Here is a 25,140-nt window from a genome sequence, read left to right on the forward strand (position 1 = left end):
TGTAGGAAAGTTTTGGTAGCAAAGTAGTTCAGAGTTCTTGGGTTTTCCAAGAATCAATTTGATCAGTAATATTATTAATAATATTTCTGGCCTTCAAAGTCTTCTGTGTTAATTTTGAATTTTGAATATTCTTTGTGTATATCTGATTTTTCCCATTTTGAATGATTCTTCACACGAATGGGAATGTCTACCTGGTATCAATGAATCATAAGAATCTGATTAGGTTGGCTTTCTTGTAGAACTTTCATATTAATAAAATTTTGTGAATGCTAATTTCTCATAAGATTTTATATATTCTATTATATGCAATTTCATGTCAAGCAAATGCTTGATTCCATGTCAAAAGTTGCCCTTTGGGTTGAATTTTTGGAAGTCTGGCATTATATCAAATCTTGGCTCCCAATATATTATAATTCAGATGCCAACCTTTTGGTTTAGGGAATGTTTCTTCTGTCAACCAATCAAATGTTGATATTTGATGCCAATAAAGTTTTACGGATATAGGTTTCACGGCTTCAAGACACATCATCCTTATCTAGAAAGCAATGTACAAAAGCATATCTACCAAGTGCAGGTCTTTAAAAATGAGGGATTTTTATTTGCACAGCTGCTGACGGTGGAGATTTCGTCATATGTACAAAAAGTAATCTAACGGTGTGGAATCAAAGGTGAGGTTTTAATTGTAAATATAACTTTTTGGTTCTACCCTCAAGGGTTTTAAAAGCAAAGTTCGAAATGTCGACCCATGCCCGGCGCCCCCAGCGACACGGGACATGGGCAATATCGCCAAGTCGGCCAACTTTGGTAGGGGTTCGATTTCATCGAACCCGCGGGGTATTTCGGTCATTTGCCGAAATTTGACGTGTAACCTAATTTGAGGCCAATAAACACATTGGGAGTGTTATTTTGACCTAAAACATCACCTAACCTAAAGTTTATAATTGACACATGTCCGGCTATATGCGGGCAAAACTGGAAGTTTTGAAAATTCATATAAACTAATGTAAATATGCAAAGAGAATTCAAATACACTAAGGGCCTGTTTGGTTATGCGAATCCGAGAGATTCACGGATTCACAAATGGGAGATTTTACTTGTTTGGTTGCGTGAATCTCTAGATTCATGAAACAGAGATTCACATTTACAAAAGAAAACCAGATTATGGGGAAAACCGGAGGGGTTTCATCCATACTATCAAAACGTTAAAGATTTGAATCATAATTCAATAAATATTTTTAAGATAAATCTATAAATTTCATTCCAAAAATTCAAACTAACCAAACAGAACACCACCATGACTCTAGAGATTTGAAGTCGAGATTTGAAATCTCCAAAAGCACGCAAAAGCCCAACACAATTAGTAAAGAGATGACAAAGTTACAATCATATACAAATGTTGAGTATGGCCATGCTCACATAGGCCGACACACGAGGAGCGCGAGCAGAGGCCCTATGTCACCGGCAAAAACGAACGAAAAATCGGCGAAAAACAAACGAAATACAGAATATGGCAAATTTAGCGATATATCGACTTGTCGGCGCAGTGCCGGCGAATATCGCCGACATATGGAAATGTCGGCGCGGGGGAGTCGGCGCCCCCAGCGACACACAGGAACCCTGTTTAAAAGTTGCAAATACAAAATGGAGCCCTTCACCTACCCGATTGTAACCCTTCTCTCGCCCTAGCGAACCCATATTTTACAAGCCCTGGAGAGCGAAAGAGATGTTTCTCTCCACCGACTCGTCAAATGGAGCCTCGGTTGCCCTCTCAGTCTCTTTTGGACGCTGCTACTCACACAAGTAACCTGTCTTCAGAATACCCTAGTGAAACCAATCTCTCGCCCTTCTCTCCACTTTTTGTTTTCTTAGTCCCAAAACACAAAACCCATCTCTGGATCCCATGAAAACTACGTAAATGTAATGTAGATCTAAACAATTTGATCCCTTTGTTCCATTTCTTGAAATTTTTTTATTATGCGTTTTTGCAATCTTGAGTCTGCTCTCAAAATCTGAAATCTCAGATGAACTATTTCCCTGTAATCCTTGAGATGTTGACCCTAGATGCCCTCTAATAGCAGCAGCAGTAGCAGCTATGATGCTGCCATTAACGTCGCTATTGCATCAAACCGATGAGGCGGAGCGGCACCTCGTCGAGGTGAAGCTCAACTGGGTACCCCAAACTATTGAGGCAATCTATTTCCAACCCCTAAATTGCTATTGTGGTTGCTGCTAGTCTTTGAACAAAGCAACCAAAGCAGCAGCACAGTCCTCGACCTTCTCTTTTAAGTTATGGGCTTAAAGAACAATTTCATCTTCAACCCTTTTGACGATTTAGAAGGATATACTTTGTAAATTTGAAAACTTAAAAATATATTTAGTAAAATAAATTTTTTATTTTTACATTTAAACCCATCACTTTTGAATCTGAACCGTTGAATCCAAAACTGATGACGTGGCAAAAATCCCACCTTTGGCAGCTTGCGGCAGTCATTTCCAAGAGTGAATGTTGGATATGAAAGGGGATGTTTTTGCCAATTGTCACTCAAATTTCCAACCAAACATATCTAGGTAGGCCTTGCCCCTATCGATTGAGTTTTTGACAGTTGTTATGCATCAATTTTTTGTTTTTACAACTTTGTAATGTAGACGGCAATGCTTGTAATAGTTCTCTTTCTCAATATATATATTTTTTAATAGAAAAAAAAAAACTTTGAGTCAATTAAACATTAATATTTGATACCAACGAAGTTTATGAATGCTACTTGTGTGTTGGGAAAGGGACAGAAAAAAGCCAAGCAGTCAAGCCCGCCCCGCCCACATATGGGGCGCGGCAACAATTGCGGCCCGGAATAACCGGCCCTTGCCTCCTGCCCATGTACCAAAATACACTTCTGAAACAAAGATCTCAATTTCATTCCACGGGATGCCAATTTGATGGCTGATTATGTGTCAAAGGTTGCCTTTTCCGTTGTTTTTAATGAAGTCTAATATCTTTATAGGTTGCATTTGGTTATAATTTTTATGGAAGGTTTTTTTTTTTCTTTCTTTTTCGTATGTAATCAATCGAACATTGATAAGGACATCAGTTTCAAAGCTTCAAAAATTCACCATCTTGATCATAGGAGGTCTTGAATGTCTCCACAAACTTTTATTTTCTTCATAAAAATCCACTTTGAGCTTTTATATGATTCAAGTAAAAAAAGGAAATGAAGGTTTTAATGAAACTTGAGGGTTGTTCATGAGTGGAATGTGGTTGAGAATTTTGAGATTTAGTTTATGCTTTAAAGAATATTCAATTGGGCTAGATGGTGCTTAACTCCAACCATATGTGCTTTTCATGATGGTTAATGGGTACCAAAAATCTATTTGGAATGTAGTGTGTGTGTAATTTTTTTTTTTTTAAAATTTTCAATTTTGTAAATCCCTTTGAACTATGTATTTTATGTTTATGTCAAAATCAACTCTGTGGATCATATGGATACTGAATAGCTCCATAGTTAAAGTTAATTGCTCTTTCATGATTTATTATAATTTTTAGGATGTGTTTGGTTCTGCAATTGGAGTCCACATTGGAATCATATTTCTATAGACTTATGACTTAGTGGAATTAGGTTATATAGGATTATATTCGTAATAAAAATAATATTTGGTTATCCTGATTCTAACAAGTGAATTTATCTGAAAAACTGTTTGGTTATCTTGATTTTGACAAGTGAATCTATTTAAAAAGTTGTTTGGTTCTCCTGATTTTGTGAGTAGATTCAACCTTATTAATTTATCATATTTCAATGAGTTATATTTTCAACAGATAATAGACATGTAATGCTAAACGTTGAGGATCAAACAAAAATTATAAACAAAATCATACGAAAGTTCTATAGAACTATGTCATTATTCACGCTTAATCATTATTAGGAGTTTGCATTCAGTCATTTAAATGTTTATGTTTGCTTTCCAATTTGCGAAAGGCAATACAATTTAGATGAGATTTTACCATTCTTAATTTATCAAGGTTCTTGAGTTTATTTAAAAAGAGAGAGGCTTAGTTCACATATGTATTCACATAGGAGAATAATGCTTTTGACTATGAGATTATGCATTATTGGAATAAGATCCAACTACTAATGTCTGGAATAACTCATGCATGTAACTTCCATGGGAGTAACTTTAAGAAACAGAAAATAGCTTAAAGTTTTTAATGATAAATTTTTTTGATAAAGGAATTATAATCCAGAACGAACCAGCTTGATCGGACCTTGTAACCGACCATATGATGAACAGTGTATTAAGAAGATTTGTGATAAACGCGTTTGTGAATTAGACTCCTAATCAAAGAAGAGTTTTATCCAAACTTAAATTGATCAAAAATAGACTCAATAGCTATAGTCTATATTGAAGTCTAAGCAAGGACCTAGTTTGAGATGAACTCAAACACTTAAAAACCCGAAGAACTTTATAAAAAGGCAAGTAGGCAAAGAGAAAAAGGTACGTTGAATTGAACAATCACTATTGAGATTCTTATTATTTGTTGCATTCTTGTCAATTCTGGTTGAAGAGAATTCTAATTAGATCGTTGAGGTTCGATACAAAAACCTCCATGAACAAGCACATTCTTGAAGGTTCTATAGAACTCGAGAGGTCACTATTCACACTGAATCGTAGCAACAATTTCAATTCAATCGATTTAACTTTGAAAAACTTCATAAAAGTTTATTTCAATTCACTACTTCAACTTCGAATCTTGATGGAATCGAACCATCATACGACCTTGAATAATTTCCAAGAACTCTTTCGTTTGAACTAAGGACTCACCCAAAAAAATACACTAGTTAGTTCTCTTCTTGATACTTTTGCTTTGAACTCTAATTCCCATACTATCCATATGGGTTAGGATAGCCATACCTGCCACTGAAAATCCAAGTTTCAGTCATTCCAAAGACCTACCTAGATCACCATGAACTTGAGTTGAAGGATATGAAGGATATGAAGGATGATATCTTTGGTGAGGTGAAGGAATATAAAAGCTCATTAGCCTGTAGAAGGTTGACATACTTTTTATTGGAAATCAGAAACTACAAACAAATAGTTCTGTTTTGCTCTTGCAATTGATCTAGCAATAGATCAGTTAAATAAAATAACAGAAACAATAGCACCTGCAAATGGAAAAGGCGAACAGTTAAAGTTTTACAATCAAAATAACAAGAATAATGAATGTCTTCTTCTTTTCCAATAGAAAAAAAAACAAAGCTTTTTACTTCACTGTAAGGTATCAGTGATCGAAGTTTTGGTGATGTAAGGGTTGCTTCCTGAGTTCAGGGAAACGAATAGAATCTAGGGTTTATATTTATTTTTTTTGTTCTGAAGCAACTCAGCTAGGGTTTTTAATGAGAGTTTGTGGCTGAAATCTGGGTTGAGTCTCTTGAGGGGGAATGTTCTTTCCAAGTTTGTGACAAAACTGATGGTTTGTTTGATCTGAGTGCCAATTTAGGGTTTTAGGAAAGTAACCCAGATGCAAATTTAGGGTTTTTATGAGAGGAATGGATTGTGATCTCCAATGAACAGGGAAGTATTCGATCTAGATTAGTTCCAAATAACAAAAAGAAGATCCATAGAACCACATGATACAATATAGAACTGCTTCTGAAGATCCTACCCAAATCTAGCTCTTTCACTTTGTAGAACTCTTGATCATATGGACATCAGAAGATTTCTTTTCCTAATCTGCAGGCGAGCAACCATATGAAGGAGCATAATGGATCTTTTGGCATGAAAAAAAAAACCTGATCAATGCAATATTGACGATTCATATTTCCATATTCGTTGAAGGTTACAACCACCTTACCTTACAATTGTGGCAATTCACGTTTCCATATTAATTTAAGATCACAAACACTTCAGCTCGTAAACTTGACAATCTATATCTTCATTATTTGCACTTTCTATATATTATGTGGAGCAGTCTACCCTTCCATACCAAGAATATCCTATTATGTGAAATCTCTTTACTTTCTTTTTTCGATAATATGTAATATTTTTATTTTCACTATAAATAAAGAATGTATACTCACTAATTCAAAGTCATAGGAATTTCATCTCTCACCTGTTCATCCTCTCTTTGATCAACAAGAAAGATGGATACAGGCTATAAGATTACCGCAATGATCGTCCTTGGAACGTTGATTTTGCTCGTGTTATTCAATTGCCTTGGCCGTTTCAGATCTTCCTCTGATGGTCACATTGAGGATAGCGAAGCCTAGCTATTATGGTTGTTGGGTAAAGATAATAGTTGTTTAATGTGTTGATATAGTTAGTTTTAGAGGTAAGAATGTTCAAAGAGATGAAAAATCACTGCTTTTAGTTAGTTTTGGCTAGTTTTGTTAAACATTTAGTGATTATTTTTGTATGAAAAACTTTAAAGTGGTTAATCATGTAATTTTTTGATATTTATTGAATCGTATTTTACTACCGGGTTAACGAATTTATGCCAAATCGAATTGGATTTTTTTGCTTCAGCGAGTCAATTTATTATGAAAAGAGGTATTTGAATTAGATTCAAATCCAGCGGTTAAAATACTTCCTGGGCAATTCGTGCTTTGGGAATCCTTGGCAGCAAAGTGGGAGCACCAATGAATGGGTTCATCTTGAAAACCGGTCGAATTGTTAAAAGAGGACCAAATGGGTTCATCTTGAAAACCGGTCGAAGTGCTAAATACCTTGACATTGGCTGGTGTTGAGGAGCTTGATGTGGTACCCACATGGGTAATTCAATACATCACTTATATGTAAGATGTGGGACTCATTGGCTTATGAATGGTTAAGATGCATCCCCACCTCCCATGTGGCTACGACCTTTGACTTGAAAACCATCGAACGGATGCTCGGTCGGTAATAATCGCACCTCTCATGGAAGAGGGAGCTTTGTCAATGTATGGTTGGTAAAGTGGTAAGATTCATACTTTTCATTGGATAAGTCATGGGTTCGACCTTTGCGAACGACAAAGCTCCCTTTGAGGATGTAATCAAGGTGCGCGTAAAGTGGCCCAGATAAACCTCAGATACAAAAAAAATAAAAAATGACTAGCACTTCTCTGAGAAGAGATCACGATATTGCTTCAAGTGGTACATATAATCGTCTCCATCCCTTAATATAAAGCTACCGATTGCAAAGAACTCTGACTGAAAGTCCATAATTTTTTCGACACGAAGTTCACCTAGATCACCTCAAGGGATAGGTAGGTGTTACATATAATTTAAATAAATATAAGTTTGTTATTTGCCTTAATCCACGATTTTTTTTTAGTACAAAGGGGCTTATTAAGTAAGGGATATGGATATTAATATGCCTCAGCAAGAGTCGAAACTACGATTTCTTCACTAAGAGGTTTTGGTTTTACTACTAGAACAGCTCTAGGGAACCCAAAAGTATTGGTCTTTACCAGTAGAATAACTCTGTACTAGTAGAAACCACGACTTCTTTACTAAGAGGTATTTTTCAGAACAACTTAATTGATTGTGCCATTGTGGAGATATCTCCTATTTTATCTAGGAATTCGTACTCTTGGGCTTTTAATTGGGGGTGTTGGTCCATATTTACCCTAATAACAGCGGCAACAAGCAGACCGATGTATTCCAATCCTACGGTTGTCAGCAGATGTTTACTTTTCTGAATTTTTTTTTCCCATCTCTTTTTCTCTGATATTCCCTGTAGTGGATTACCAAAAAAAAAGATAATCCCTGTAGTTAGTTCGGAGTTTGTAACTGGTAACGCCGATGGAGAGGTCACTGACCAGTACAGGTCGCGCCAGACGTGAACGCCCGTCACTCGTAGAACGGACCCATGATCGGAAGAAGAGAAGAATTGTCTCTGAAGATTCTGAAATCCATGTTCATGACAATACATATGAAATCTCAGGTTCTAGCAGCAGACATGGGGGATCATTTTTTGTGCGTTGCAAAGAGAGGCAGAAGAAGAAGAGGACACGGAGGAGTAAAACCGGATTATTAGACGGTTCTCGCGAATGGGTTTTTTCTTCTCATGATTACTCCCGTTACAAAGGTAATTATTTATTTCCTGTTCTTGTTTGCAGTTCCTTAATCACGTAGAAATTGTTACAACTTACAAAGATTTCCTTAGTAAGTCCAATTTTTCTTTTCTTTAAAAAAGTTGATTATTGTCAATTATTGTTGTTTATATATACGTTGAATCATCAATGGCAGTGCACTTTAAGCTTTGTCCTTTTGCAAATTGAAGTTATTTTGCCCTTGAAATTAGTGTTTCTGCTGTAAGAACCGGGTTTTGGGGAGTTCCTGTGTGAGAAAACAGTATGAGAAATTTTCTAATCGTTTATTTTATCAGGGGTATTTTGTGATTCTGTGAAAATTGTTGAGTAAATAGTTTAATGGAGATCTTCCTTTAGTTTTCAACTGATGAAAGCTTACTCATTCAAATTGAGTGTTCAAAATGGCTTGCACATGCTGATTATACCAACTAATAGATGTCAAACTACTTTATGCAGTTGGGTTTCTTTGACAGCTTAATTTATAGAGAGACTGGAGACCAAAATCTCTCAAAACTTTGTTCTGACATGAATTTTTTTACAGACAGGGTTGTCGTTGTCTCTTATAATATTTTAGGTGTTGAGAATGCTTTGAAGCATCCGTATCTATATCCTCATGTCCGACCCAAGTTTTTAAATTGGGATTGGAGGAAAAAGCTCATCTGGAGGGAGCTTATTCATTACAAACCCGGCATTTTATGTCTCCAGGCAAGTGCAAGAGGATCTACCAGGCTTTCATGTGCTTTCATTATTTAATAATGTGTTGGGTGCTTTATTGGTTCATAAGTATGTTAGGAATTAGGTAGTGGAGCATCGATGTTGGAAGACAAGTGTGGAGATATTTCAGCTGGTTCTTCACTGTGAAAACTGTTTACATTGAAATATTTGGTTTTGGATGTTGTTAGATCACACGTGCTTGTCTTTCTAACAGTCCATCCTTTTTAGTTCAGGCTTGTAACCGTGGACGTTTTGAAAATTTTCACTTGAAGGATCCAATGTAATACACTTTTGGTTCTTATTTGATATAACCTGACCATTGCACAGGATGGCTAAATATGTGAAAACTTGCAATCCTAGATGTGCTCCCAATAGAAATGTTGAAGAGCTTAGAAATTTGTGGTTTATCTTAGCTAACCAATCTGTTTAATAGATAATGAGCACATCAAATGAATGAATTGAAGCATTACGCTTTTGAATTACAATAATGAGTCATACCATAAAATTATGGGAGAGGGCTATTTAAACTAATCTGAGACAAGAAGCTGTTTACAGATTGCAAGAATGATTTTCATTATTGACCTAGAGTAAGCTTATGACAGGTCCTTGGAGAGTTAATTTGGCAAATACTAGAGAAGAGAAGTTTTTTAAATAAGTGCTTGAACATAATTAAGGATATGTTTAGTGGTGTAGTGACTAGTGTAAGAACTGTGGTGGGGTCAAGATAGTGAATTCTCAGTTACAATTGGGTTACAATGTGGACATTACTTAAAAATATATAATAGATGATTCTACCAAGAACTTTCAAAATAGGTTCCTTGGTGTGTGCTTTTTGCTAATACTATTATTTAATGGATGAGATGAAAGCAAGGAATGGTGCCCAGTTAGAGTTATGGAAGTCAACCTTACAATCGAATGTTTTAAGATAAGTGGAATGAAGAGGGATTATCTGGTGTGTAAAATTAGTTACACTCATAGTCGCCACAACATTTAGTCAAACCAAGGAGTTGGAAGGGGCTTGGCTGTAATGCTTACCAAAATCCTTGCTTAGGCAACCAAGGTGCCTGGATGCCATGGTGGTTCTTGGGAACCTTGACAACAATGGCTACACTAAAAAGGATGTTGAGGGGTTGAAAATTGATGAGATGTAGATACTGCAAAGTGATAACCTAAGTATTGGGGTTCAATTATAGATATAGAAAGGATGTTTCACGAAGAATTAAAATATGATGGATGAAGTGTACCAAATTCAAAGCCGCTTGGTCTTTCAACTTAGTTCCAACAGTGGACTTCTTGGGGCATCATCAACCGGGGGATGGGGGATGGCTAACATTATAGAAGATACATAAAAATAGATGGCATTCCAAATTCTGTCTATAGAGCGGGATTTGGAGGTCCATCTTCGAAGGTTGTGCTCCCACCAAAGGTGATGGATAAAGACACAATACACTAGCTTTCCAATCCGATCGCAAATGGAAGTACCTGAAAAGTTTCTCAAAATCCAAGACCAATCATGAGTAAAACCAAAGGAATGCCTCGAATGGGGCTAAATAGAAGCCAAGGCTTTTCCCCAGATAGATTTGGAGAAAGGGCAAGAAAAGAGAAGGTGATTAAGGTCCTCCAAACCGTTCCAACAGAGGATACAATTGGGGTTTGCGGGGATGTGATGGCCAATAAGGAAGAATTGGGTGGGGAGAGCATGGTTAAGAGCCTTCCAAAGGGTAAGGGAGTGACAAGGGATGTAACCTTTGGACCAAACTAAGGGGGGCCCGGGGGGGGTTTAGGGTTGTGATGAAAGCTGACAGGGGGTGGCTTTGGAGATACGGGTATCATAGACAGTGTGGGGGCCAAAGTGGTTAAAGAGAATACCCATCGGATGCCACGGGTCAAGCCAAAAGGATGTGGAAGAGCCGGAGGAGATGGTGGTAAAAATAATAGAGATGGCGTGAGGGCGTAGCAAGAGGATTTTCCTCCAAATCCACAAAGGGTTGGAAGGCATAGGAACAATCCAAAAGGAATTGGACTGGAGAAGGTAAGAATAGACCCATTTAACCCAAATGGAATTATGCTTTGAGGCAATTTTTCAGATAAGCATGAGAAGGCAGGCTAAGTTAACATCAGTGATCCGACGGATTCCCAGGCCTCCTTCAGAGGTAGGACGGCAGATGGACGACCAACTGACCGGATGGATGAAGCCCAAGGCTTCTTGTCCTTTCCAAAGGAACAAGCTTATTGTTGTCTCCTAGGGCCTTAGTTGTTCTTTTCGGTCTTTTGCTTAAAGACCTTGTTTTCTTGTTTCTTATTCGTTTAATATAATTTTTTATTCAACCAAAAAGACCGAAAAAGAAGGAATGATGATATTGGAGCTGATTTGGGAGTAGCCTGATACATGATATGCTACAAGAAAATGGTTGGTGGTGGGATGGTCATGTTCAATGGTGGAGACTGTTGGATGCTTCAGGATGAGGGAGTGATTTGATTCAAAGATCCTAGGGCTGATGTAAAGTAGACTTAGGAGAAATGGTGATGAAAGGCATGTATAGCTTGGACTTGTACCAAATATGGCCTCGAATAGAGCTGATTGGTGGCCAACCATCCATGTAACCAAGCTCATTTTGTTGGTATAAGGCTAAGTTGTTTTTGTATTGCACATAAGGGAAATTGAACCTATAGATTGAAGAGAACGATAAATAAAGTTCAGATATAGGGTCCCAGAATCTGAAAAGCTGTTTGGATTACTTCCCTATCAAGAAAAATCAATGCCATTGGATTCGTAATTGCTAGTGCATTGCAGTTAATATAGAAATTTAATTACAACAACTAAATCTTTTGAGCTATTTGGTATCTCTTTCTATTTACATTCAGGTTGCTTTTATCCTGTTCTTTCTAATTGGGATTCATATTTTCAGCAAGTTCCTATTGAAGTTATTTTCTTGGAACTTGGGATGTGAACCTGGATTGGCCTTGAATTTGGCTGAGAGATCCCTAACCATTCATAGTCCAATCCTCCAGACTTTGGTCTTACCCTGGCTGGATTTCTGAAAGATCTCTTTATTTGAATTAATCTTGACCTATGGCTCTAGATCACTACTAGTTTTCTAAGTCCAGCATTGGGTAACTTGATAGTCACATGATTTGCATTCTTCTCATGTTGTGTGATGTCTACTTCCCTTTCCTTCTCGGATGGCTTCACACACTGGCTCCAAGAAATCAGAGAGAGCCAAATCTTTGTAGGCACTCTTTTCTTAGCTCTTGCTATCCTTTTGATAGGTTCCCTTTCAAGCTTATCTTTCTTTATTTAGGAGAAACAAAGAACTCGGTTTTCTAATGAGATTGAGCATTATGTTCTCCAGGTTTCTTAAGATGATGCATATTTTCTGCTAAAGGTTTTGTGATGCACTTTGAGTCTCATCCTGTACTGATACGTCTGCAGGAGGTTGACCATTTTGGTGATTTAGCTGATCTTCTAAGAAAGGATGGTTTCAAAGGTGTTTATAAGGTATTTGTAGAATCTTCTGTTTCAGCATTTGAGTTAACAAAGGTATTCTAGATGAATTATTTTATGTAAAGTATAAATCAAACTTGTAAGCATCATCTTATGTAGGTTCGTACTGGAAAAGCAAATGATGGTTGTGCTGTATTCTGGAAAGAAGAACTGTAAGCTTGCTTATATCCTTATTTATGGACTCTTTTCTTTCACTTGGATTTTATCACTTGTGTTGTTTTTATGTTTGCAATGATTGAGTCCCTAACTGGGTTTCTTGATTTCATTTGAAGTGGTTTAAGATCCATAGTCATCTCAATTATTGAATATCCTGCTGGGAAAATTGACTGGTAGATGCCTTATTGAAACCACCCCCCTCCTAAAAAAAAATGCCTTAAAGATGTATATAGAATTTGGTTGATATTTGGGGTTGGTTTGAACAGCATAATAATGCGTTAAGTATGTTGGATTTATGAACATATGGAGCACATTCTAATCAGTTGAACTTTGATTCCTTATCTACTTGCTTAATTTGGAGTATGTGATCTTTAAATCATAACCTTATTTCAGATTTACACTTATGCATCAAGAGAGCATAGAATTCCAGAAGTTTGGCCTTCGTGACAATGTTGCCCAATTTTGTGTTTTAAAGGTACGTGGGATGGTTTGTTTAAGCTGGCTGTGTGATTTCTTAAGCTCATGAATACATGAAAAGAACCTGAAATTTTTTAATAATTTTGAATTCAAATTCATGAGAAATTTGATTTTGGTTATTCCTTTGGTTACCTAAATCAATAACTAAGTAGTTATAAAACAGGAGGGGAATTTATCCATCATTATAGAAAATGAATGATTAACCTGAAAAACAAGATAGGTGCATAGACCTTTTACAACCTATTTCACTCCTCAAGAGCATTTAGGATTTTCAATTTTATTGTAACTATATAAATTCCTAAGATGGATGGTGAAAAATGACTGATATACTGATCTTATTTGTATGTAATGCAACTTTTCAACCACACAAGCTTTAAACCCATTGGATGATAAGTTTTAGACCAAGCTAAACATTCTACATTGTAAAACTCCAGGTTCAATGAATGCCTTTCCATCATCTAAAACAATGTAATCATGTCTTTCTTTTTGGATACATTAACCAAAGGTCCCAAAGGGGAGAAAGAATGTACAAAGGGAAGGAAAGGGGTGTGTGTGTGTGTGTGTGTGTGTGTGTGTGTTACAACTGATTACTCAGCAATAAAGAGGAACCAAGACCCCGGTGGACAACAATTGAGTATTTATTATCTGTATCTATTATTTGTTCAAATTTACCATTTGCAAGTGTGTTTTGACCATTTTCATGCAATTATGCATCTGTTGATATGCATCTCTGATTCAATACGATACTTTTCGCCTGACTGATGGTTATAATACACAATACTTTACTATGCTACACAGACGGGGTACTTGGTTTAAGTTTTGTCTCACAGTTCTCGTTGATTTGTGAAAGGTTTTGGTGTTCCATTTAGTTGATTAATGAAATAAATCTCTTTATAGGAACGGTTCATTAGCTCATTGGAAGTTTTACTATCTTGGCACCTTAAAATCTTACTGGCGCTTAAGGAGTGCTTAATCTCTTAGCAAGGTGTTAAATTTTTTAATATATGTGCTGTGTGTCAATCAAGGTTTAAATTATCCCTCAATACTATACGATACTAGCCGATACATATCCATATTTGATCCAACTGATACGATACATCTCAATACGTCTCTCCATTAAATTACACTAAAGTACATTAGCCAAAACATTACAATACTCGATACAGGACACTACGTCTCTTAAAATCACCTAACCGATATGATACTTTAAACCTTGGTGTCAATACATATGTTATTGTTAGGGTGGTGATGTGATACGGCATTGACACATCACCACCACCACCACCACCACCACCACTAACAACAACGACAAGTCAGCCTTGTCCCAACTGAAATGGGGTTGGCTACATGATTCCTTGCCTTCTAGTCAGCTCTATTCTAAGTCATTTTGGGTATGAGGCCTCAAATAGAGCTGTTGGAAGGGAAGGATCTGTGTAGCCGAATCTGTTTAGTTGGGACAAGGCTTGTTATTGTTGACATCATTTGTCTGACTGAACAGTGTTTTGTCCTCGTTTGCTTCATGTTTTACCTACACCTTCTGTACTCATAGCCCTGGCAGAAGTCTCTTCTGTGGATTCACCTATTGGTGTTTAATACTTTTATAGCATCATGATTCTTTGATATTCTAAACTGCCAATGGGCGTCCCAGCTCTTTGATTGGATGATTGATGGGCACAAAAAGTTTCTTCAAGCTATCTTGTGACTGTCATCATCATTTCTTTATAGTTCTATGATTTTTATCTGTTGCTGGTCTCAGGACAGGATGATGACGCATTATCCCTTGTATGATGTCTCTCAACAAGTTTTTTCTTGTTTTGGCTACAGATGGTTAACAGTCATTCAGATTCAAATCAGTGTGTGAATGCTCAACATCCAGAGTGAGTTTGCTCAACTGTCTGAATAAACCAATATACATTCTTTTGAATGCAGATTATAGAGTGTCAAAAATATCTGCCGGGATTACTCTGCTTTTTAGGTGTATTGATCAAAGAAATCTGGACACATGCACGCATTTCTTTTGGACTATAATAATAAAATATTAAAATAACGAAGGCTGTTTTATGTGTTTTTAATTGTTGGAATCATTTATTCACTTCAATATACATTTGAATAAAATGCAGGGATACACTTTCTCGGAGTATACTTGTTGTAAATACACATGTACTATTCAACCCAAATCGTGGAGATATCAAGCTGGGCCAGGTACACAGTTTTCTTATCAGTTACACCTAGAAAAAGTTAAGTATTTGTGTTGTGATTTTATTTGCAGTGACATATGCCATGATCTACTATTCTACTGAATTGGTGAGATGTAAACCTGTCCTTGCACCTCTGGTTGGGAGTTAGTTCATTGTTAGTTAAGGAAAAGATATATTGATTTTTTCTATGTGGCTGAGTCAATCCAGTCTGCAACTGATTTGCCCTATATAAAATACAGACTGGGATAAACTAATCCTTGTTCCCTTGGGATAACCCATACTCAGTGTTGCTCTTAGAGTAATACTAAAATTGCATATATTTTTTCTTTTTTGGGGTAAATATTACTTGTATAGTTCTTTACACAGATTTGCAACGCATTTTAGTTTGTTAATTTCATATGGGATGGCCACATGCCTGGACCATACTGCTCCATAAAGCAACTTTGACTGGGAGAAATTGAGGGAGAGAATGGGGAAGTACGTTTGATGAAATTGTATACCCATCCAGGCACTTGAAATGGTTGTCATTGCTCTATTTCAGCAGAGTCAGCCAGCCAAAAGTCTCCCACACCTTGGTCCTTCCCTAAAAATGAAACTGAAATCACTGGAGCGGGTTTTAACCCTCTTGCTTGTTGAGGTATTCGAGGTTTAGGGTTTAAGCACAAGGTTGCTTAAAGCATTACACCCTAAGTATCTAGTTTGGAATACCAAGACCGTTGTTTCCAGCTAGTATTTATTGAACAATACTAGGTTCTACAGTTAGCTAGACTCTCCCACAAAAGCCCATTACACCGTTGGATCGTAACTAATCCAATGTCCTATATTAGAACATACGTTGGGTATAACTCAACTTTGTTATTAAAAGCATTTGTGATTACTTTTTCGTTACTTTGTCTTTTTTGTCACGATTTGATAGAATAAAAAAGATAGAAAGTAGGTAATGCAAAAAGGTGACGTTGACTATTTTGTTTCATTTATTTTATCAAGGTCATGATGAATTGTTTCTTTCTTTATACTTTTCATGTGATAAAGCATGATTACGATAAAATGATTAATTCTTTACTAAATATTTTCGGGGCAAATGCGGTAAACTGATTGTAGATTTACAATTTTGATAATTACTCTATATGGCTTGTTCCTATCTAATTTGTATCACATATGGGATAATTAATCTATAGCAGTTAGTTAAACTTGCTCAATTTATCTAATAAAGTATTAGATTAAATTATTATATGTATCTTCTTTGATTAATTGTATTTATTATATCCAATATTATAAATGATGCCGTTCCAATTGATATGGTCAAACTGCAGCTTTTAATGGGTCTGAGTTTTATGCCTGGAAAAGAAAGACACAATTTGGATTAAAGTTTCTGAATGTGTTTTATATGGTACAAACCTCCTTTGAAGAAACTGTTGAGAATGTTGATGAAATACAATGGACAAGTGATGAGGATTTCTGTAGGGATTACTTGTTGAATGTCCTGTCAGATAAACTTGCAGAAACCTATAGCAAATATAAAGTGCTAAGGAAATATAGGACAACCTAGATGCTCAAATATAGGAAGGAGAAAGAATTGTCCAAAACTCATCTAGTGTACAAATTCATGGACTTCAAATTTATTGAAGATAGAGATACTCCCTCAAGTTACAGACCTAGGAAACCTAAGATTCAAACTAGTTACAGAAAAAATACATGTTTGTGATCAGTTTCCTATTGAGGCAATTATTCATAAGTTACCATCGACCTGACACTCATTTAGGATTGAGATGTATAGAAAAAGGTACAGGTGGGGCTGGATGATCTTAAACAATTCATACAAATTGATATTGAGAATAGACTTAGAAACAACTTGGAGATGGTGAACAAACAAAAATTTGGCATGAATATGGTCACTCATCCCTAGCATAATTCTAAGAAAATCAAGCTACACAAAAGTGAACCCAATAAGTTGGAGGCCAAAAAGACTATCTTAAAGAATAAGAAGGTCAAGTGCCAAAACTGTGGGAAATGGAGGCACTTTGCAGTTGGCTGTAGACTTCTAAAAAAGAGTGATGGACACACTGAAAAGGAAGAAGTCAATATGATGATTGATAGCCTAAACACTTTGTAGCCTTGGTGTGTGCAGAGGAAGTCAAGACCAGTACTTCTTTAAATTGGTGATTGGACTTAGGAGCAACATGTCATGTTTGCTACAACAAGAACTTGTTGATTGACAGCATTGAGATTTCAAAGATTGTAACAATTGTAAATGGAGCATCAACCTTAATAATCCAGAGAGGAACTGCAAATCTGATTTTATCTTCAGTAAAGTTCTAACTTTAAAAGATGTTAAAATAGTTCCTCATTTAGAAAAGAATTTAATTTCACCTAGCATTTTATGCAATGTTGGCATGTGTATTTCCTTTTATAATGGTAGTGTGACTTTATATGTTAATTTTCACTACTTTAGTTGTGCTTATCTAATTAATGTTATATATAGATTAAGCTTAGGAAATTAGAAAATAAATCATACTAGTTGAAGTTTAATTGATCCTAAGACATTACATTGTAGATTGGGACATGTAAACTATAGGAAAATGGTCTAGTTTTCCAAAACTCATAACATACCATTAGATACTTCTAAACACTTTAACATATGTGAAGTGTGTGCCCAAACAAAAATTACTAGAAAACCTTTTCGTCAGGTTTCTAGAAGCACACATTTTAGAATTAATACGTTCTGATGTTTGTGATTTAAAAAATTTCACAATTCAAGGAGGACATAAGTATTTAATTACATTTATAGACGATTTTTCTAGATATTGTCATATTTATTTGTTAAAATCAAAAGATGAAGCATTTGAAAAATTCAAAATTTTTAAGAGTAGAGTTGAAAATTAATTAAATTTAAAAATTAAAGGACTTAGAAGTGATAGAGGAGGTGAATATTCTTTGACATAGTTCAAAATATTTTGTGCCTCTTGAGGGTATAATTTTTGAAACTATTGCACCTTACTCTCCCCAATCAAATGGCATAGCTGAACATAAGAACAGGACGTTAACATGAATGTTGAACTCCATGTTGTTGACTGCTGGCATGCCTACTTGTAATTGGGGAAAAGCAACATTAACTACGAAGCACATTCTAAATAGGTTATCACACTTAAAATTGACTGAAACTCCATATGAATTGTGGCATAAACATCCTTGTAGAATTGACCTCTTAAAGACCTGGGGTTGTATTGCTTATGTAAGGATACAAGACCTTAGAAGACCTAAGGTGGGACCTAAGACCAACATTTGTGTATATCTAGGATGTGCTGCAGACCGGTTATTGGATTTATCAACCAATGTGGTGATAAAATCTAGGGATGCAGTGGTCTTTGAAGATAAGTTTCTTTGAGATCAAGGCATGACCTTACCAGGTCCAAAATGAATGTTTACAGAATTGATTATGGAATCTGAACCAATTGATTTTGATACTAATCCCAATATGATTCGTGAACCAAAACCTAGATGCTCTTCCAAAAGAGATAGAGTTCCCAAAGATTTTGGTGAGGACTATGTAACCTACTATTTAGAGAATGATCCATCTACCTATAAGGAAGTGATGAGATCTAGGGACTCTTTGCTATGGAGAGAGGCAGCTGATGATGAAATGGATTCTCTACTACAAAATAACACATGTACTTTTAGTAGATTTACCTAAAGGTGTCAAGTGTGTGGGTTGTAAATGGGTCCTGAAGAAGAAACTAAATCTTGATGGATCTTTAGCTAGGTATAAAGCACGTTTAGTAGATAAGGGCTATACTCAAGTCGATGGAGTGGGTTATTTTGATATCTACTCACCGGTTTGTCATATAGCCACGATTAGAATTCTTCTTGCTTTTGCATCAATTAAGCACTATGTTGTGCATCAAATGGATGTAAAAACAACATTTCTTAATGGAGACCTAATTGAAGAAATATGCATCGACCAACCTGAAGGGTATGTCATGAAAGGTTTTGAACATAAAGTTTGTAAATGAAATAAATCTTTGTATGGTCTAAAAGAAGCACCTAAATTATGACATAAAAAATTTGAAAAAACAGTAAAGAGCTTTAGGTTTCAAACTAGTAACTCTGATAAATGCCTTTATTATAAGTCTGTGTCGAATAAGGTCTTAATTCTTTGCATTAATCACACACTTTTCTTGTTTTTTGTTTCTTTGACCTGGAGCTTTTAGAAATCAAAGGCGAGGAATCTGTGGTAACTTTTTCAGAATTCAATTTAGGAATAGCATGTGCTCCACTACTTGATTTGCAATCTTCTTCTGTTTGTCTGATTTCTTCTAAAATTGGAAGTTTGAAACTTCCCTTCGGAGGACTTTACTTGGCTTGGCTTCTTGCCAACTTGGAAACCATGTTCGTTGATCTGACCAGCAACATAATGTTTTCACCTAAAATAAAAATCTTTCCTACTTGCTACCTATAAATTGTATTCCTCCAAACACAATGAGTCATGCCATTTTGGAGTTCTATACAATTTGATAGATTTTATGGTTGGTGGTGTGCTGCATAATTTTATTAGTGAATGTTTTATAAATATTTAAAATGGGATTTTAAGAGGTTCTCCTTTTCACTTTGATTGCTTTTATTATCGATACAGGTGCAACTTGTTAATGGAGTATTCAAATTTGAATGTTAAAACTTCTTAAGTCATGGGTGTGGGACATCAAATCCTATTATCACTGTTCTCTACCTTGTATTTACCAAAGAATTAATAGATAACCTTTTCCCCAGACGAAGATTAAAAACCGTTCTGTTACTTGGGCAATTTATTTATTCCCCATCCTTAACCAAATCTGTTGGTTTCTTGACCAATATTTTGTTCAGGGAATCATTTACATTGTTGTGTAATAAAACAGCTTATTCCTGACAATTTTTGTAGGTGAGGTTGCTACTGGAGAGAGCACATGCCTTATCACAGGAGTGGGGTGGCATCCCTGTTGTAATAGCTGGGGATCTAAATAGTTTACCACAGGTGGGTGAAAAGATTCAGATATTGAAATTAAATATGAAATGTGTGAACTTTTTATTGCCAATTTAGTTATCTATCTTATTCTTCCATTTACCAGAGTCCGATATATCAGTTTCTGGCTTCAGCTTCGGTGAGTTCCAGTTGTGCTGTCAAACCTTTAGTCATAATCTCATTAGTGTTGCCTAGAAGGCCCTTGGAAATTCTCTCCTCATAATAAAATGTTCAATTTGTTGCAGTTGGACATCCTACTTCATGACCGCCGAAAAATTTCTGGCCAGATTGAAAATGAAATAGGATCAAGACCTTTAACAGCTCAGCTTGAGGATGCACACAGGTCTATATCATGTTTTCTTGCACTATATGGACCTTATGTTTTCTGATTAAAAGGAATCATGGAAAACAAATGCATGTCAAGAGTTGTATTTTCAAAAGTATTATGATATGATATTATTGGTATGTTGGTTCAGTTATCCAGTACCTGTCTCGAAGCAGTCGGTATATAGATGGAGTGAAGAAGAATTACAGCTTGCTGCTGGGAGGGATGGAGTTACTCGACTTCAACACCATTTAAAACTTCGCAGTTCGTATGCAGGAATTCCTGTGAGATTTCAATATATATATATATATATATATATATATATATATATTATCGCTCTTCCTCTTATTTTCCTCCGTTCACAGGCCACCAGATGGCATGCCCATTAAGTCAACACTTAACTGTTGTTGTCTTAGGTTATAGAATCTGCCCAATTACATTCTTTTTCCTTTTTCTGTCAATACAGGGAAGTCATCGCACCAGAGATAATTGTGGAGAACCTTTAGCAACTTCATATCACTCCAAATTTATGGGAACTGTGGATTATATATGGTAATCTCATGGAACCATTGAAAGCTCAACTGTGATTGTTGGCATTCAGACTTGACTTTGTCACTGACTCTATGGTCCATTCAGGCATTCTCAGGGACTTGTTCCTGTAGGAGCTGTTGAAACTTTACCAGTTAATGTTCTGAGAGAAACAAGAGGGCTTCCAAGTGAGGTACGCTAATATTTTTGAATACAGATGCTTTGTTGAGCATATTTTTCAGTGATTATGTGGTGACTTATTATGAAGGTGCACACATCCTGCTGTATATAATCTAAATTCTTCGACTTGTCTTTAAATGTCTTAGCAGCAATATAATCGATGGTTGAAAAGTTACATAAACTAGTTGCTGGAAAAGTTGAACACAATATATAGTTGAGTTGAAGTTCTATTTTATTATTTTAATTTTCATAAAACTTAAAAAGAGTTATGTAGTCCTAGATTGGAAGGAGACCCATTAGGAGCAAATATCCAGGATTGAGGATGAACTAATATGCCCAAGTAAGTTCGACTTGGTGTGGGGTTCCACTTAAGGGCTAGGGTTAGCTCAAAGGTAAGGTTTGGTGGTTTGGCTTAGCCAAGATGATGTTGGGTAGAGCATGGAATATATTTTGGAAGTTACCAACTAAATCTGGCTGTTAACTCTGGAGTTATGTAGAATTCCTAATAGAAATAGGAGTAAAACTCTAATTTCAGGCAATGTGGATGGTATGAAATTTTGGATTGTCTCTCCCTTAGGGTTATGAGAAGATTTGATCACTGTTTCATCAGGTTCTATTGGTTGGATATGGGCGATTGGAATTCTCGGGGGAAACACCTTGTATATGACCTTTTGAAGGCAACAAAACATGGTTGCAGTTGAAACTTATGGATGATTAGCAAACTTAGGATTTTTTTTTTATGGTTGGATGGAGCAGCCTAGGGAACTGAGTGTAGGAACTTATGTGGGGAGGCTGTTGGATGAATTTGAATGGTCTCTAATGGTGAAATAAAGCTGTGGAGGGTTTGTAGAAACCAAAAATTTGAGTAAGGATGAGTCAGGGCATGAAAAATTAGATGATTAGAAGAAGCATAGGGCTGGGGGTGCTGTAAACTTCCTGTTGGTGCTGAAGAACCTGGAAAAGCAGATTGAATGGTTGAAGATCCTTGAATTTGCTGAATATTCCAGTGACACTGAGTATCTTGAATGGAGAACCCGAGGTCAAACTTGGCAACTTTGGGGAGACGGAAAAATTTGATGAAGGAAATGGGGAAGCTGAATAGATCTCTAAAGGCTAAGCAATACTCACAAATATAATAACTTTAGTAATCAAATTATGGGCTTAATTGAGCAATTACACCTATATTCATGAGACCATGACCACCAGTAATCACGTGAGCAGTAACTTTAAACTTGCTACTTGAAATTATGACTTAATTAAAGGACTAATTCAAAAATTAGAACCCCCTAACTATGCCATGAGTTCTCTGCTGGGTTTGGGAGTAAATCCTACACTTGAGGCTCTTTTTAGGCAAATTGCATCAAAGAGAGATTTTAGTGGGTGAAGCCAGATGGTAATAAGAGGGTTACTGCAAATCAACATCAAAATAAAAACTTATGGCTAAAAAATCAAGTTTTCTTTCCTCAGTTGATGCCAAGCATATAGCACATGATGGAATCTCCAATGGAGGCCTGTTCATTTTGGTCCTAGACTGTTAGTCTCCTGCTTAAGGAAAGATTTTGCAACTGTAAAGGGAATTCCTAATTGAGACTAATAGCTTTAGCAATTAAACCTGATAAGTAGCTGGTGGTGAGGATGTGATGGACTAAACCCATAGTTGTCAAGGCATCACCATGGTGCCACTTAGGTGTCCGTGCTACGTGATTTAGAGGAGTTCTCTGGTTTAATTGGTACCGAACCTCCGGTTTGGGGTTAAGGAGGGATGTACACCTTAACCATCTCGACATTGCCTTGGTGGGTGAAGCACTTCGACTACCCTAAAACACCTTGGATCATCTCAGCGTCATGACAACTATGATCATTCCAGATTCTTATTTTGTTGTCAACAAACAACTATGCAGAAATTCAGCCAGTTAGTCTGCCCACTTTCAGTTATACTGATAGTTTGAAACTGGACACATGTTGAATGCCTGTCCAAATTGTTCCTTTATAATCAAGATGACCTATTGTATCACCATGTGGTGGGTCATTTTTTGGCAACCGTGATTGTAGTGTCATCCAATCATGATTCATCTCTCCACTTTTCTTTTTGAAGAACATTAGTGACGGCTTTAAATACCACTTGCATGTTTTTGAAAATTAGTCGGTGCTTCCAACAAATCACCTTCATGGCCTGGAGCAAATGGATGCTTGTCTGAGTTAGCGATTTAATAAATATTTTGCTGCTTCTTTCCTACGCCTCCATTCTGCCAGTCCATCTAAAAGAGGTTGTAGTCATTATGCAACAAAATGTTTGGGTGTCATGGCTTCAAACCAGAGAACTTTAAAGTTGTAAGTCATTTAGAAGCTCATAATCTATTCATCTGATGCATATGATTATTTTCTCTGTAAAAAGATTAAGATTATCCTTTTAGGAAAACCCCTAGAATTGTATGTACTGTTTATTAGTGCATTAACCTTTAGCTTGTCCAGATCTAGATTCATTTCAAAATATTGTGCATATGGAACTACAAAATACATGGAAGACTGGTAAAAGAAGGATCAGTAATAGTTTGAATTAACGGTGTGACAAAGTTTTGAAGAAGTCCATGACTTTTATTTCTATGACATACGTTATGGTCAGTGAAATAAAGAAGCCAATCTTCGATTGATTCACTGTTGATTTTTGGCCGAGTCTTGTTTCCCATTGAAAATTTCTTATGACATAAAGCTTTGACATTCTCCTCTGCAGAAGTGGGGCAGCGATCATCTTGCTCTGGTATGTGAACTGGCATTTGTTACAGCAGAATGACTTGACTTACAAACCCTATACAACTCACCGAACAGAAGAGGCGTAGACACATTGAGCGATATTGGGCAGCATTGGTCATGCAACATGTAGATGATCTCAAATTTCACTCGTCTCATTGTTTATGCATGTCTACACAGCAAGTCTCGGTGCCTAGAGCTCTCAATTGAAGTGTTGGAGACAAATTCACTGTCCCAGGAATTTAGCCTCATCACTCCTTGTAGACATCAGCTACGGAGCCTCAGGAGCCTGCAAGTACTTTCTGCCAAACAAATTCTTGCTAATTTTGACTTCCACATTTTTGAGAAGCCATCAAGGTCACATTCTATCACCGTATAGTGAAAAGAAGAACAAATCTGTGCCTTTTGAACTCTGTATATACAGTGGACCAGATGGGAGAATTGAAAGATAACCAGGGATTGTAATGTTAACAATTTGGTACATGCTTAGAAACTAATTATCCAATCTCCTTTGTTGTAAGCTTAATATATGAACGGATTCACTATTTCTTCTGCGGATGGTAGATTTTTCTGAACCATTTTTTGGAGTCTTTTAGCTGGTATTGTTTGTGAAAGGTGTTCTATGTTCTTTTTCTATTTTGATTGCCTCATAACCCAATGATTCATATCAACTGATTGCGATGTGATATGGATATGTTACCAAGGTGAACTCGATGCCAAAGGTTTTCGCAGGGTCTGGGGGGACGATTTTCCTTCTCAATTTGGATCACCTCCCGGCATTTTCTACGTAAATATTGATAAAATGATTTGGAGGTGAGACCTTCAGTGGGTCCCACATGGGTGTCACCACCATTTGGTGGAGAAGCATGAGGGGAGCTGTACTCCTCTGACAGGGAGGTGATCCAAACCCTATGTTTCATAGTTGTGTGATCACATTTGCATGGGTGAAGGTAACTAATCAATTTATAAAATTTAAAGCTTGTCCTTCATTCATAGCTGCCCTCTCGAGTTCGGGTTTGGATCCGGTACTTGGAGGAGCAAATTGCGTAGGTGATGGTCGAGATCACGAGCGTGACTGATCGAGGAGAAAGCGCCTTATTCCATAACGGATTTCCAATGAAGTATAGGATATTGCCACATGTAATATTCTAATTCAAAGACAAGAATTCTATAATTCATTGAACACTCACCAATCATTCTAGAAGGCCAATGGAGGAGTAGTAGGATGGTTAGGAACCTGCTTCTCAATAGAGAGG

At 36.5% G+C, this 25,140-nt stretch overlaps 1 protein-coding gene across 4 annotated transcripts; it reads left to right on the forward strand.

Moving 5' to 3' along the window:
* The first annotated feature begins 7,645 nt into the window (after positions 1-7,645).
* LOC149000376 (DNAse I-like superfamily protein) lies at positions 7,646-24,618 on the forward strand. 4 transcript variants are annotated; one of them, XM_089139039.1, is made up of 14 exons: positions 7,646-8,056; positions 8,602-8,765; positions 12,208-12,273; positions 12,379-12,431; positions 12,829-12,910; positions 14,737-14,789; positions 15,033-15,114; positions 20,023-20,115; positions 20,210-20,242; positions 20,349-20,446; positions 20,580-20,712; positions 20,895-20,980; positions 21,065-21,149; positions 23,868-24,618. In XM_089139039.1, the coding sequence occupies exons 1-14, from the start codon at positions 7,771-7,773 to the stop codon at positions 23,925-23,927; spliced, it is 1,374 nt and encodes a 457-aa protein (XP_088995165.1). In that variant the 5' UTR covers positions 7,646-7,770; the 3' UTR covers positions 23,928-24,618. The 4 variants fall into 4 exon arrangements, with proteins under 4 accessions (XP_088995165.1, XP_088995167.1, XP_088995166.1 ...); XM_089139041.1 differs by having other exon boundaries at positions 8,635-8,765; XM_089139040.1 differs by lacking the exon at positions 20,210-20,242.
* The last annotated feature ends 522 nt before the right edge of the window (positions 24,619-25,140 follow it).

The sequence above is a fragment of the Hakea prostrata genome, chromosome 11 (genome assembly GCF_041222555.1).
Source record: "Hakea prostrata isolate BN-2017 chromosome 11, UWA_Hpros_2, whole genome shotgun sequence".
NCBI lineage: Eukaryota > Viridiplantae > Streptophyta > Magnoliopsida > Proteales > Proteaceae > Hakea > Hakea prostrata.

Bases quoted from the DNA above. Each gene is read 5' to 3' on its own strand.
- LOC149000376 (XM_089139039.1), top strand. From the start codon at position 7,771: ATGGAGAGGTCACTGACCAGTACAGGTCGCGCCAGACGTGAACGCCCG. The intron at 15,115-20,022 runs GTACACAGTTTT...CAATTTTTGTAG, and splicing joins GAGATATCAAGCTGGGCCAG to GTGAGGTTGCTACTGGAGAG. The intron at 20,981-21,064 runs GTAATCTCATGG...TGGTCCATTCAG, and splicing joins GGAACTGTGGATTATATATG to GCATTCTCAGGGACTTGTTC.